The sequence below is a fragment of the Nerophis ophidion genome, linkage group LG06 (assembly GCF_033978795.1).
Source record: "Nerophis ophidion isolate RoL-2023_Sa linkage group LG06, RoL_Noph_v1.0, whole genome shotgun sequence".
Taxonomy (NCBI): domain Eukaryota; kingdom Metazoa; phylum Chordata; class Actinopteri; order Syngnathiformes; family Syngnathidae; genus Nerophis; species Nerophis ophidion.
In genome coordinates this window covers 18,892,478-18,907,467 of record NC_084616.1, presented here as the reverse complement: position 1 = coordinate 18,907,467, position 14,990 = coordinate 18,892,478, and the positions used below count along the sequence as shown (strand labels likewise).

At 42.0% G+C, this 14,990-nt stretch overlaps 1 protein-coding gene across 1 annotated transcript; it reads left to right on the top strand.

Moving 5' to 3' along the window:
- The first annotated feature begins 1,089 nt into the window (after window positions 1–1,089).
- On the top strand, window positions 1,090–14,990 carry LOC133554331 (tubulin alpha chain-like). Its single transcript, XM_061902939.1, has 4 exons — window positions 1,090–1,203; window positions 3,815–4,037; window positions 10,082–10,230; window positions 13,949–14,990. The coding sequence occupies exons 1-4, from the start codon at window positions 1,201–1,203 to the stop codon at window positions 14,927–14,929; spliced, it is 1,356 nt and encodes a 451-aa protein (XP_061758923.1). The 5' UTR covers window positions 1,090–1,200; the 3' UTR covers window positions 14,930–14,990.

The window sequence follows — 14,990 nt, the reverse complement described above, 5'->3', positions numbered from 1 at the left end:
GAGTGTGAAGCGGCCGGAATGAGAATCAGCACCTCCAAATCCGAATCCATGGTTCTCTCCCGGAAAAGGGTGGAGTGCCATCTCTGGGTTGGGGAGGAGACCCTGCCCCAAGTGGAAGAGTTCAAGTACCTAGGAGTCTTGTTCACGAGTGGGGGAAGAGTGGATCGTGAGATCGACAGGCGGATCGGTGCGGCGTCTTCAGTAATGCGGACGTTGTACCGATCCGTTGTGGTGAAGAAGGAGCTGAGCCGGAAGGCAAAGCTCTCAATTTACCGGTCGATCTACGTTCCCATCCTCACCTATGGCCATGAGCTTTGGGTCATGACCGAAAGGATAAGATCACGGGTACAAGCGGCCGAAATGAGTTTCCTCCGCCGTGTGGCGGGGCTCTCCCTTAGAGATAGGGTGAGGAGCTCTGCCATCCGGGAGGAACTCAAAATAAAGCCGCTGCTCCTCCACATTGAGAGGAGCCAGATGAGGTGGTTCGGGCATCCGGTCAGGATGCCACCCGAACGCCTCACGAGGGAGGTGTTTAGGGCACGTCCAACCGGTAGGAGGCCACGGAGAAGACCCAAGACACGTTGGGAATACTATGTCTCCCGGCTGGCCTGGGAACGCCTCGGGATCCCCCGGGAAGAGCCAGACGAAGTGGCTGGGGAGAGGGAAGTCTGGGCTTCCCTGCTTAGGCTGCTACCCCCGCGACCCGACCTCGGATAAGCGGAAGAAGATGGATGGATGGATGGATACCTTCACTGAAAATTAGATTGCCTGGAACATCAACGTTAAAAAAAAAATCAATGGAATGCAAGTAATTGTTACTATATTTTATAATGTTCAATTATTTCACCTTTCAAGGTTTTCTTAAATCTTACCAAAGAAGTGCATGTCTTCTTCAGTAATGTAAATATACTCTGCATTACAAAAAATGTGTGTTTTGATATTGTGCGCATTTGTATAAAAGCGACAAGTAAACTGTTTGTCAATAAAGTTCGGTTCCAGCTACTGCAAACGACGGGCGTTATATCGACTGTTTGTCAATAAAGGTTGTTAAAAAAAAAAAGCCACTGCGGTGAAAGAAGGCGTGTCTTAAGTGACGTCACAAGCCAGCCCTTTCGGAGGAGAATATCAGCCCGTCATAGCGCGGGCTCACTTGCAGCAAACACTTGCCGTATCGCCTCTCAATATCAACAACAAGCAAAAATGGTAAGCGTTTTTTTTTCCCACCCCTCCTATTTTTCTCTCGTCACGGCGCCGTAAACATATTTGATTCCGCTAAAGAAAGGCGAGTTTTTTTCGTTTATTACACGTTAAGGATGGATGACCGTTTCACTTCGGCGGGAAAATACTATCATGGCGTCGAGCCTCCATCTGTTGATGCGTCATTCAAGGCGATAACACAGGCGTGTATCAGCTCTAAATGCCATTTGTCATCAATTTATTTAAATGGCGTTGATGGTCTTTCTGCTTTTCGACTTCGAGGCGCATCATGAGCAAGGACAAAAGAACATGGAGGGGGATTTAGACTGGGAATGAGGCCTTTTTCCTCCTTGCAACATGTCTGACCGACTAATCCTTCCAGCAGTAATCCTAAACACTCACTACTAAAAGGTTTGCTATTGCAGCAAAACTGCAGCAAATTATCAATACGCAATATTTCAAGGGATGGACATATATATCATTATAACGTAGGGCTGGGCGATACGGCCTTTTATTAATATCTCGATATTTTTAGGACATGTTACGATACACGATACATATCTCGATATTTTGCCTGAGCCTTGAATGAACACTTGATGCATATAATCACAGCAGTAGGATGATTCTATGTGTCTACATTAAACCATTCTTGTTCATACTGCATTAATATATGCTCATTTTAAAGGCGTACTTAAACGAGATTTTCTTATTTTAACGGGGATAGCAGGTCCATTCTTGATCATTTCGCGATTTTGCCATATTTTTGCTGAAAGGAGTTAGTAGAGAACATCGACGATAAAGTACGCAACTTTTGGTCGCTAATAAAAAAGCCTTGCCTGTACCGGCAGTAGCAGACGATGTGCGCGTGACGCCACTGGTTGTAGAGCTCCTCACATCCTCACATTGTTTACAATCATAGCCATCAGCAGCTAGAGCGATTCGGACCGAAAAAAGCCACAATTTCCCCATTAATTTGAGCGAGGATGAAAGATTCGTAGATGAGGAAAGTTAGAGTGAAGCACACAAACATCGTGGATGCGCAGGATCACAGCAGGCAAGAATGAAGGTATGAACAGCTTTTAATGTGAATTTTCAAAAGAACACCTGTACAAAGAGCAAATTAAAGACGTGCCTGAGCACAGAAAACTAAATGCTAAGTGTAAGCTACATTTAGCAAGCAGCAAAATAAACAGAGACTACTCACTTAACGGTTGCAGGTGCAAACATACCGACCAGGAGGAACTAAGGTAGCAGGTGGTCTAAATACGACAAATGTTTCAAAACAGGTGTGCGTAGTGAGTCCGTGCAGGAGGCGTAATTAGTTTGCCAGGGTGACAATACAAAACAAGGAAGTGTTAGCAATGGGATCGGCAGAGTCCAAAACATGATCAAAACATAGGACAATACAAAAAAGATATAAACATGCTAGAAATGTGTGATCCGGCTTCCGGATCACAACACAAACGACAAGAAAAAGTCCTATAATCCACTGAAGTCTCCGGTAAGAGCCGACTTGATATCACAATTTTCCCATCCAAAAACTTGCTGGTTGACGTAGAGAAACATGTTCGCTTGACCGCTCTGTGTTAAAGCTTCACAACAAACAAAGAAACACCGGCTGTGTTTCGGTGCTAAAGGCAGCTGCAATCCACCGCTTTCCACCAACAGCATTCTTCTTTATAGTCTCCATTATTAATTGAACAAATTGCAAAAGATTCAGCAACACATGTGTCCAAATTACTGTGTAATTATGCGATGAAAAGAGACGACTTTTAGCCGTGAGTGGTGCTGGGCTAATATGTCCGCTACAACCCGAGACGTCATGAACACGCGTCATCATTGCGCGACGTTTTCAACAAGAAACTCCGTGGGAAATTTAAAATTGCAATTTAGTCAACTAAACCTGCCGTATTTGCATGTGTTGCAGTGTTAATATTTCATCATTGATATATAAACTATCAGACTGCGTGGTCGGTAGTAGTGGGTTTCAGTAGGCCTTTAAACTTTCATGCAGAGAGGGAAATCACAACTAAGTCAAATTAGCAAAACTTACAATTTATTAAGCAGGGGCACAAACAAGCATTGAAAGTAAAAAAATATACATATATATTATAATAACAATACGTGTGATTTTCTTTAAAGTTGTCATTGCTAAGAAAAAAATCTAAATCAATGTTGTTATGAATTATTGACCTATTTAAGGTTCCAATTACTTCACATCCAATATTCCACTTTTAGGGAGTGATACTGCATATTTAGAGTTATTTTGGACTAAAAAAATAGATTTTCTCTCACAGAAAGAGTTAAAAAAGTATTTTTTTTTTTCAATTAAACTATATTGACGGATGTATCTGAAGTTGATTATGAGATTTGAGCGTTGAAACTTTAAAATAAAATACTTTTAAAACTTTAATGGCCGAGATCCTTTTTGTTTCTTCTTTTTGGCACAAATTCCTCTTCGGGTTTTGTTGGTTTGGCTTCCATTGTGCTTTCCTCCTGTGCAAAGTTGTTGACGTCCATTTTCCCACGGTTCTCGTTGTGCAGTTCTTACCAATGCTCCTGCTTGTTCATGTAAAAAAAATATTTCCCAAATGTTTTCTCCCTCTTCACCCCACAGCGTGAGTGTATCTCCATCCACGTAGGTCAGGCTGGTGTCCAGATCGGCAATGCATGCTGGGAGCTGTACTGCCTGGAACACGGGATCCAGCCTGATGGACAGATGCCCAGCGACAAGACCATTGGGGGTGGAGATGATTCCTTCAACACCTTTTTCAGTGAGACCGGAGCTGGAAAACACGTCCCTAGAGCTGTTTTTGTGGACCTGGAGCCCACAGTCATCGGTAACACCTTTAATAAACACACAGTAGTACCTCCATTTACGAGATTAATTGGTTCCAAGACGTTCAATCTGTCACAGTTATTTGATGTCAAACCCCAGGATGCAGAGAAGGAGGCAGGCATTGAATATGAAAACATGATTTAATTAAAACTAAACAAGAACAGACAAAAAGCACGCACATGGGCGGAATAACAAACTAAGGGAGCTAGCACTGGAAGCTAGAAAACAAAAGGAACTTTAGCATTGAAGCTAGTGGATAGCAAACAGAAAAACTGGAAATAACTAATGCTAACAAAAACAGCTTACCGCTACGACGACCAGGACAAAATGTAGCATGACAGGTAGTAGCTGTAACAAAACGACACGTAGCACGACAAGAGTGATATGTGGCAACGACAATACAAATGACAATACAATGATCCAGCAACAGACACAACACAAAGCAGGTACAAATAGGAGTGGGCTGATTGGCAACGGGTGTGGCCAGGTGCCAATCAGCCGCAGCTGAGGAGGAACACAGCACTCAGGGAACAAGACAGGAAGCTGACAAAATAAGAGCACTAGACAGGATCTAAGGACAGGAAATACTAAACAGAGGAAACAGACAAATGCAGAGGAAAAAACTAAAACATAGACAAATTGTCAGGGGAAAGCCTGACACAATCAACGTCACACATTGGTGCTTAGCCCCCCTAAACATCACACTTAGAACATTTAAGATGCCTCCAATAAAATAAAATGTAGTGTAAATAATTACAGTAGTTTTATGAAGTAATGTATTAATGATGTACACTATTTACTGTACCTTGGAGTGCAACTTTGACTTCATTATTTGCCTCCGTAGTTACAGCAGCAGTTCACCCTGACTATGCCCGGACTGTTCAGGTTTTCCTTTTCATGCAATACAATAACTCGCCACGGGAAAATACAGTAAAAGCCGCCACACCTTCTTTTCTTACGTGAGAACAAATTTAAGTACAAAACCCAATACCTGTGAAGTTGGAACGTTGTGTATCATAAATAAAAACAGAATACAACGATTTGCAAATACTTTTCAGCCTATCCATCCATCCATTTCTACAGCTTATTCCCTTCGGGGTTGCGGGGGGCGCTGGAGCCTATCTTAGCTTAAATCGGGTCGAGGGCGGTGTACACCCTAGACAAGTCGCCACCTCGTCACAGATAGACAGACAACATTCACACCCTAGGGCCAATTTAGTGTTGCCAGTCAACCTATCCCCGGGTGCATGTCTTTGGACGTGGGAGGAAGCCGGAGTATCTTGAGGGAACCCACGCAGTCACGGGGAGAACATACAAACTCCACACAGAAAGATCCTGAGTGCAGGATCGAACCCAGGAGCTTTGTATTGTGAGGCAGACGCACTAACCCCTCTTCCACTGTGGTGCCCTTTTTCACATAAATTCTATTAAATCGACTGCAAAGACAAGATACTTAAAGTTTGAACTGAGAAACTTTCGTTATTCTTTGCTAATATTAGCTCATTTGGAATTTGATGCCTGCAACATGTTTCAAAATGGCTGGGAGAAGTGGCAAGAAAGACTGAGAAATACTCATCAAACACTAATTTGGAACATCCCACAGGTGAACAGGCTAATTGGGAACAGGTGGGTGCCATGATTGGGTATAAAAGCAATTTCTCTGTAATGCTCAGTCATTCACAAACAAGGATGGGGCAAGGGTCACCATTTTGTGAACAAATGCGTGAGTAAATTGTCGAACAGTTTAAGAACAATATTTCTCAAAGAGCTGTTGCAAGGAATTTAGGCATTTCACCATCGACTGTCCGTAATATCCTCAAAAGGTTCAGAGAATCTGGAGAAATCACTGCACGTAAGCAGCATGCCCGTGACTTTCGATCCCTCAGACGGTACTTGCGTCAAAAATCAACATCAGTGTGTAAAGGATATCACCACATGGGCTCAGGAACACTTCAGAAAACTGCTGTCAGTAACCACAGTTGATCGCTACATCTGTAAGTGCAAGTTAAAACTCTACTATGCAAAGCCAAAGCCATTTATCAACAACATCCCAGAAACGCTGCCGGCTTCCCTGGGCCCAAGCTCATCTAAGACGGACTGAAGCAAAGTGGAAAAGTCTTCTGTGGTCTGGCGAGTCCACATTTTAAAAAAAATTTGGGAAACTGTGGGCATCGTGTCCTCTGGAACAAAGAGGAAAAGAACCATCCGGATTTTTATCGGTGCAAAGTTCAAAAGCCAGCATCTGTGATGGTATGGGGGTTAAAAGGGATTTATAAATCATTATATTCTGTTTTTATTTACGATTTACACAACGTGCCAACTTCACTGGTTTTTGGTTTTGTAATATATTGTATAACTGGATCCTGTGCATCCGGAAAGTATTCACAGCGCCTAACTTTTTCCACATTTGGTTGCGTTGGTCTTATTATAAAATGGAATAAACACATTTTTGTCCTCAAAATTCTACATACAATACCCCATAATGACAATGAATTTTTTTTATTTTTGCAAATGTATTAAAAAAACAAAAAGTTAAACCATGACACACACTTTGTTGATACCACTTTGGCAGAAGATGTCACCCATTCCTCTCCGTAGCACCTCCAGTTGGATGGGAGGTCTTAGTTTTCCTCCACAATTAAGTCTTATCAGGAGTGCAGTCTCCAATAACACCAGAAAACGATGCTAGATTTGTTTCTTGTCGTTTTTAATACATAAAAAAGCCACTAAAAGGCTCTGAGAAGTCTCTAGAAACTTGAACAACAACAAAGTACATTCCACAATAATGTTTATACTTATTAATAATAACAAAGATTTGTTTTTAAATGTATATATAATAATTGTTTAGCTTTTTTAAAGAAAACACATGCATCACTGCAGATTATCTAAATTTTAAGATGATGTCATACTGACCACGCCCCTGTTGCCACAGGTACCCCTGCTGTTGTGTCATGGTGCATTTCGTTCGCAGGACCTACAAACGTTGGTTGTTTATACTTAGGAGAGAAAACTTCTGCAGTATCTGCTTCGAGCTGCTTCTCCGTCAAACACACCATCAGCAGCTTCCTCGTATTTTCATGGATGAATCTTTATCCATTTAAATATTATAAGAACATTTATAGCTGACACAAAAGTTGACTCCTGTTTCAGTAAAGTTCTGAGTTTGCTAATTAGTCCGTCATATTTGTAATGATTCCTTTCTTTAATTCGGTGAATTTCATCCACTTCCTCTTCTCAAACAGGGCGGCCCCGCCCTACAGGCAGAGCTATTCGGTGCAGGTGGCCTCGTTTTTCGTCACTCAGCGCATGTAAAATGTCAATGAATTAATGAAATGTTACCACACACGTATTCTTAGCTGCTTCCTGCTCCGTCACTGACAGGAATATTATGGCAGGTTCCCTCACATACAGTAGGTACACTGGCTCCTGTAGTGCAAAGCACTAGTCTTCATTTTTAAGTCAGAGGTACTACGTTCGAATCCCAGTCAGAGTTCATGATGTTCAATTTGTTATTTTGCACTCACAAAAAATATATTGATAAATTTTTTTGCCATAAATACATTATAGTACAAACCATGCATTAAAAATAAATTCAAGTTTGATTCAAAACAGTTTCCCTTACCGACCGCCAATATATACGTTGTGTAATAATTTATTTACACAGAAAGATTTTGTAAATCTTTATTTACATACTTTAATTGTTTCCTAACGGTCTCTGTAACAGGGCAGTAAAACAGCTGATCAAACAAAACAGAAGTCATGGTCATGGACCCACTAGCTGCGCAAACTAGCTCTCCAGTCAGCTAAACGGACACAATAACTCCACGGTGACGTTTTGCGGATTTTTTTTGTGAAAGTGAAACAACACAAAAAGAAAGCTAGTTAACAATACCAACACAGACACTCTTAAACGTGTTACCACACTTCAGACATCACACGTGGGACGCTTTAGTGCCGTATTTTTCCGATTATAAGTCGCTCCGGAGTATAAGTCCCACCGGCCGAAAATGCAAAATAAAGAAAGAAAAACCACATATATAAGTCGTACTAGAGTGTAAGTCGCATATTTTGGGGGGAATTTATTTGATAAAATCCAACACCAAAAATAAATATTTGAAAGGCAATTTAAAATAAATAAAACAAAGTGAACAACAAGCTAATGAGTGTACGTTATATGACGCATAAATATCGATGTGAGAACGTGTATGTGACGATTGCTGATATATGCCGAGTCTCTTACCCGAATGAGATAAATAATAATATTTGATATTTTACGGTAATTTCACACATAAGTTGCAAACTATGACAAAGAACTGCAACTTATAATTGGAAAAATACAGTAAGTATGAATTGTTTTAGTTGTATTGCAAAACTTACAAACGTTGCTCAGAGTGATGAATGAAGAATCCATACAAGTACAAGCGCTATGGATGATTAGAAACGGGTCAGAGCTTTAAACATAAGCCGCCGGGTTCAAAAAGTAGCGGCTTATAGTCCGGAATTTAAGCTAAATAAAAAAAATTGAAAAATGTAAAGGGGCTGGCAGGCCTTCCTATAGCCCCGGTTTAGCTTTCTTCACCCAGTTTCAATTTATGTCCATCTCTTGCTATTAACTAATGCTAGCTATAAGCTATGTGTTGGTGGCATCTTACGTTGTTTACGCTGCCATTTTTTACGCCCCTTGGTGGTAGGGAGACTTGTAACTCACATTTTTGCTTGCAACTAGGGATATCCAATAATATCGGACTGCTGATTTTGTCGGTCGATAAATGCTTTAAAATGTAATATCGAAAATTATTGGTATCGGTTTCAAATAGTCAAATTTATGACATTTTAAAACGCCACTGTGTACACGGACGTAGGGAGAGGTACCGAGCACCAATAAACCTTATAGGCCAGAGGTTGGGAACCTTTTTGGCTGAGATAGCCATACAAGCCAAATATTTTAAAAAGTATTTCCGTGAGAGCCATATAATATTTTTTTTAAGACTGAATACAACTAAATGCGTGCATTTTTAAGTAATACCAACATTTTTTGAGTATAATAAGTCTCTTATTCTTTTTAATGACATTGTTTTTCTGAAGCTAACCAACAATAAATAAAATGCTTTTTACCATTAATGCGACTTCTTGAACAGGTGCGGTAGAAATTGGATAGATGGATTAAAATGCATGAGAATGTTTTATATTTTGAACGTTATTTTTGACATTGTGATTATTATTCATTACTTACCGTGTTAAGCAATGTCAGCTAAGATTTATCTGAGAGCCAGGTGCAGTCATCAAAAGAGCCACATCTGGCTCTAGAGCCATAGGTTCCCTACCCCTGTTATAGGCACTCCCTTTGCGTCCCGCTTTAGTCACTTAATATCTGCAGCTTTTCACACACACAAGTGGTCAACAGCCATTCAAGTCTCACTGAGGGTGGCCGTATAAACAACACTGTTACAAATATGTGCCACACTGTGAACCCACACCAAACAAGAATGACAAACACATTTCGGGAGAACATCCAAACCGTAACACAACAGAAGAAATACCCAGAATCCCTTGCAGCCCTAATTCTTCCGGGACGCTACAATATACACTCCTCATAGTCTCTTTCAGGGAGAACATGTCCCAAATTCCAAGCTGCTGTTTTGAGCCATGTTAAAAAAAAAATAATGCACTTTGTGACTTCAATAATAAATAGGGCAGTGCCATGTTGGCATTTTTTTCCATAACTTGACTTGATTTATTTTGGAAAACCTTGTTACATTGTTTAATGCATCCAGCGGGGCATCTCAACAAAATTAGGCATAATAATGTGTTAATTCCACGACTGTATATATCGGTAATTAAAAGTTCGTCAATATCAGATATCGGTAAAAAAAAAAAAAAAATCCATTACCGGGCATCTCTACTTGCAACAAAAAATCCATTACCGGGCATCTCTACTTGCAACCAAAAGAAAAGAGGCAGCCTGCGTCTCAAAATACTCGTGAGTGGAGGTTGTTGTTTCCTGCAATGTCACGGCCTTACTTATGTTGACAATCTCCCTGAAAGATGAGGTGCGCTCTGGGACTTACCGCCAGCTCTTCCACCCTGAGCAGCTGATCACTGGCAAGGAGGATGCCGCCAACAACTACGCCCGTGGACACTACACCATCGGCAAGGAGATCATCGACTTGGTGCTGGACAGGATCCGCAAGCTGGTGAGGAACTTTGACAACTTATTTGATATCATGCCGATACTAAGGCTGGGCGATAAAACGATATCAGTATGTATCGCGATCGACACTCAAATGATATAAATAAGTGCCCCAATGATCCTAGGGGTTATGTTGTCTGGTAGGGTCGCCACGGGAGGAGCAAGACAAAGTGGCTAGGGAGAGGAAGGTCTGGGCTTCGCTGCTTAGGCTGCTGCCTCCGCGACCCGAGTTAATGGATGCAATAAAAGGTTTTGAAAAAATGTTCTTCTCGGTGGGAAAAAAGCGCATTTATGGTAGCAAGTTTGGTTGCATGAACAAAGGCACTCGCCCTTTGGTAACCGAGCAACGCAGAAAGTGATCAGTGGGAGTGACACGCCGACAGCCAATCAGGTGGCAGCAGCAACTATCACGTTGGCTCGATTCTTTGCATGGCGTGAGAAGAGATCGTCAAAATGAAGACATTGTGGATAAAAGAGGAAGACAGCCAATACCGAAGCCCATTAGCTGCGCTCAGCCTTTAGAGCAGGGGTGTCAAACATACGGCCCGTGGGCCGGATCAGGCCCGCCAACAAGTTTTATCCGGCCCACCTGATGAGTTTGCAAAGTATTAAAATGAGTTGCATTTTTTTTTTTTTTTTTATGAAAGAAACTGCTGTTCTGAATGTGTCCACTGGATGTCACAATAGCAATTATGTTAGGACCAGCAAGAGGTATAAAGTAAAGCGTGGAAACTTAAAACCTGCTGTTTTGTGTCTTCCGCTTCAAACACTTCGTCATTTGGCACCCTTACTCCCCAATAATGTCTTTGTGAGGGGTTTTAAGAATAGACGGTTGTATCTTGTGTACTCGAATAATCAACTTTAACCTTGAAAATAATTTTTTGTCTTGAAAATCAACTTTTACCATTGCAAGATGCCTCGTTGTCGTCCTTTTTCCGTAATAAGATTAATAATAATAATAGATAAATAAAACTATTTTCTTTACACCCAAAACGCTTCGGAATATCAGAGCCGTTAGATGCAACACATGGACCAAACCGGTGAAATAAGGTGTCCACTAACGGGTTCTAGGATTACCGCCACAACAGGCGCCAACTAGGGTATGAAAATATAGTGAGAAAACTTATCCCTTTTGAATAGTTTTACCTCCGATTCTCACGGTTTGTTGAGTTAATTTTGTATTAATTTGTGGACATGGCAAAGGAGGTGTTTTGATACTTTGAAAAGTTTACATGTTGTGTTTTTTGTTCAATCCCAAAAAGACTGCGACTTAAAGTTTAATCCTGTTTTTGTAGATAAACTGAGACCACGTCTAAACTCATTGTGTTTTTGAAACTGCACCAATTTCCTCAGAATTTTCAACAAACTTTAAATGTTTTTTCCAGAGGATTATTTGTGATTTGTACATTTTCACAATGTGCTTGTTCTATTTTTGGTCAAAGTAAACAACGTGGAGTTGCTTTTATTTTGAAGTTATCATGCCATGATTTTACCATTCCGGCCCACTTGGGAATGGATTTTCCTCCATGCGGCCCCTGAGATAAAATGAGTTTGACATCCCTGCTTTAGAGCACAGCTGTGACTTCCTGCCACTAAGCCCGCGGAAAATAGTTCTCGATGTTAACTTGTTTTCATTTATTCATCCGCTGCTTAAAATACCTTAACCTCGATTCTGACCTCCTGCTAAACTACCAGCTGACGTCGCACCTCCCCTTTATCTCTAAAATCTTCAAAAAAAAGTAGTTGTACAGGAGCTAAATGAATACTTAGCCTCGAACAATCTTTGTAAACCCTTTCAGTCGGGTTTCATTTTCACACTTTGCAGTATTTTCTTACCCTTTATGAAGCATTTCTTACATATTGTTTAATTTTAAGAGCTTATTTTAATTTGATTTGACTATTTTGTTGACATTAAGGGTTTCCCATGCTTGTGTTGACATTTCCTTCCTGCCTTGATAGCTGAGGGATTATAATCAGAGGAAATTACATCGACAATTACAAATATTGTTCTCCTTATTTTACAAACTTTTTTTCCATATGAGTTGGGAATATGTGATGGACGGAAATATAAACGGAATACAATGATTTGCAAATCCTTTTCAGCCCTTATTCAATTCAATGCACTACAAAGACAAGATATTTGATGTTCAAACTCATAAACTTTTTTTTTTCCAAATAAATTAACTTAGAATTTCATGGCTGCAACACGTGCCAAAGTAGTTGGGAAAGGGCGTGTTCACCACTGTGTTACATCACCTTTTCTTTTAACAACACTCAATAAACCTTTGGGAACTAAGGAGACACATTTTTGAAGCTTTTCAGGTGGAATTCTTTCCCAGTCTTGTTTCATGTACAGCTTAAATTGTTGAACAGTCCGGGGTCTCCGTGGTAGTATTTTAGGCTTCATAATGCGCCACACATTTTCAATTGGAGACAGGTCTGGACTACAGGCAAGCCAGTCTGGTACCCGCACTCTTTTACTATGAAGCCACGCTGTTGTAACACGTGCTGAATGTGGCTTGGCATTGTCTTGCTGAAATAATAACGTTGCTTGGATGGCAACATATGTTGCTCCAAAACCTGCATGTACCTTTCAGCATTAATGGTGCCTTCACAGATGTGTAAGTTACCCATGCCTTGGGCACTAATACACCCCCATACCATCACAGATGCTGGCTTTTTAACTTTGCACCAAGAACATTCCTGATGGTACTTTTCCTCTTTGGTCCGGAGGACACGACGTTCACCGTTTCCAAAAAACATTTTGAAATGTGGACTCGTCAGACCACAGAACACTTTTACACTTTGCATCAGTCCATCTTGGCTGAGCTCGGGCCCAGCAAAGCCGGCGGCATTTCTGGGTGTCGTTGATAAATGGCTTTGGCTTTGCATAGTAGTTTTAACTTGCACTTACAGATGTAGCGACAAACTGTAGTTACTGACAGTGGTTTTCTGAAGTGTTCCTGAGCCCATGTGGTGATATCCTTTACACACTGATGTCACTTTTTGATGCAGTACTGCCTGAGGCAACGAAGGTCGTTTATACCATCGCTTACGTGCAGTGATTTCTCCAGATTCTCTGAACCTTTTGATGGTATTACGGATCGTAGATGGTGAAATTCCTAAATTTCTTGCAATAGCCCGTTGAGAAATGTTGTTCTTAAACTGTTTGACAATTAGCTCACAAAGTGGTGACCGTTTCCCAATCCTTGTTTGTGAATGACTGAGCATTTCACAGAAGCTGCTTTTATACCCATTCATGGCACCCACCTGTTCCCAATTAGCCTGCACACCTGTGGGATGTTCCAAATAGGTGTTTGATGAGAATTCCTCAACTTTATCAGTATTTATTGCCACCTTTCCCAACTTCTTTGTCACGTGTTGCTGGCATCAAATTCAAAAGTTAATGATTAGTTCCAAAAAAAAAAAAAGTTTATCAGTTTGAACATCAAATATGTTGTCTTTGTAACATATTCAACTGAATATGGGTTAAAGATGATTTGCAAATCATTGTATTCCATTTATATTTACATCTAACACAATTTCTCAACTCATGGAAACGGGGTTTGTATGTAGGTCATTAAAAAACGATATCGATTGGTATCAAACAGTGATATAATGATACAGTTTTCAGCCACATCGCTCAGCCCTAGTCAAAAAGTCGCATTGTTTCGGTCAAAGACTTTGTGATAAATTATTTTTTTTTTTGGTGGTGCGGTCAGGCCGACCAGTGCACAGGTCTCCAGGGCTTCCTGGTGTTCCACAGCTTCGGGGGCGGCACCGGCTCCGGGTTCACCTCCCTCCTGATGGAGCGTCTGTCTGTAGACTACGGCAAGAAGTCCAAGCTGGAGTTCTCCATCTACCCGGCTCCCCAGGTGTCCACGGCCGTAGTGGAGCCGTACAACTCCATCCTGACCACACACACCACCCTGGAGCACTCGGACTGCGCCTTCATGGTCGATAACGAGGCCATCTACGATATCTGCCGCAGGAACCTGGACATCGAGCGCCCCACTTACACCAACCTCAACCGGCTGATCAGTCAGATCGTGTCGTCCATCACGGCTTCCCTGCGTTTCGACGGCGCCCTCAACGTGGACCTGACCGAGTTCCAGACCAACCTGGTGCCGTACCCTCGCATCCACTTCCCCCTGGCCACCTACGCTCCCGTCATCTCAGCCGAGAAGGCCTATCACGAGCAGCTCTCGGTGTCTGAAATTACCAACGCCTGCTTCGAGCCGGCCAATCAGATGGTCAAGTGCGACCCCCGCCACGGCAAATACATGGCGTGCTGCCTCTTGTACCGTGGCGACGTGGTGCCCAAAGATGTCAACGCCGCCATCGCCACCATCAAAACCAAGCGCTCCATCCAGTTTGTGGACTGGTGCCCTACTGGTTTTAAGGTGGGCATCAACTACCAGCCACCGACTGTGGTTCCTGGCGGCGACCTGGCCAAGGTCCAGAGGGCGGTGTGCATGCTCAGCAACACCACCGCCGTGGCAGAGGCCTGGGCTCGACTCGACCACAAGTTCGACCTGATGTACGCCAAGCGCGCCTTCGTCCACTGGTACGTCGGCGAGGGCATGGAGGAGGGAGAGTTCTCCGAGGCCAGAGAGGACATGGCCGCTCTGGAGAAGGATTACGAGGAGGTCGGAGTCGACTCCATTGAGGGCGAAGATGAGGAGGAAGGAGAGGAGTATTAAAAAGTTTCCTCAGCGGTTCCAAATTTACTTCAAAATAAAATCGGCTCTAATTCACGTCTAA

Coding starts and splice junctions, on each gene's coding strand:
- LOC133554331 (XM_061902939.1), top strand. Junction 4,038..10,081: donor CCTGGAGCCCACAGTCATCG/GTAACACCTTTA, acceptor TCTCCCTGAAAG/ATGAGGTGCGCTCTGGGACT. Junction 10,231..13,948: donor TGGACAGGATCCGCAAGCTG/GTGAGGAACTTT, acceptor TGGTGCGGTCAG/GCCGACCAGTGCACAGGTCT.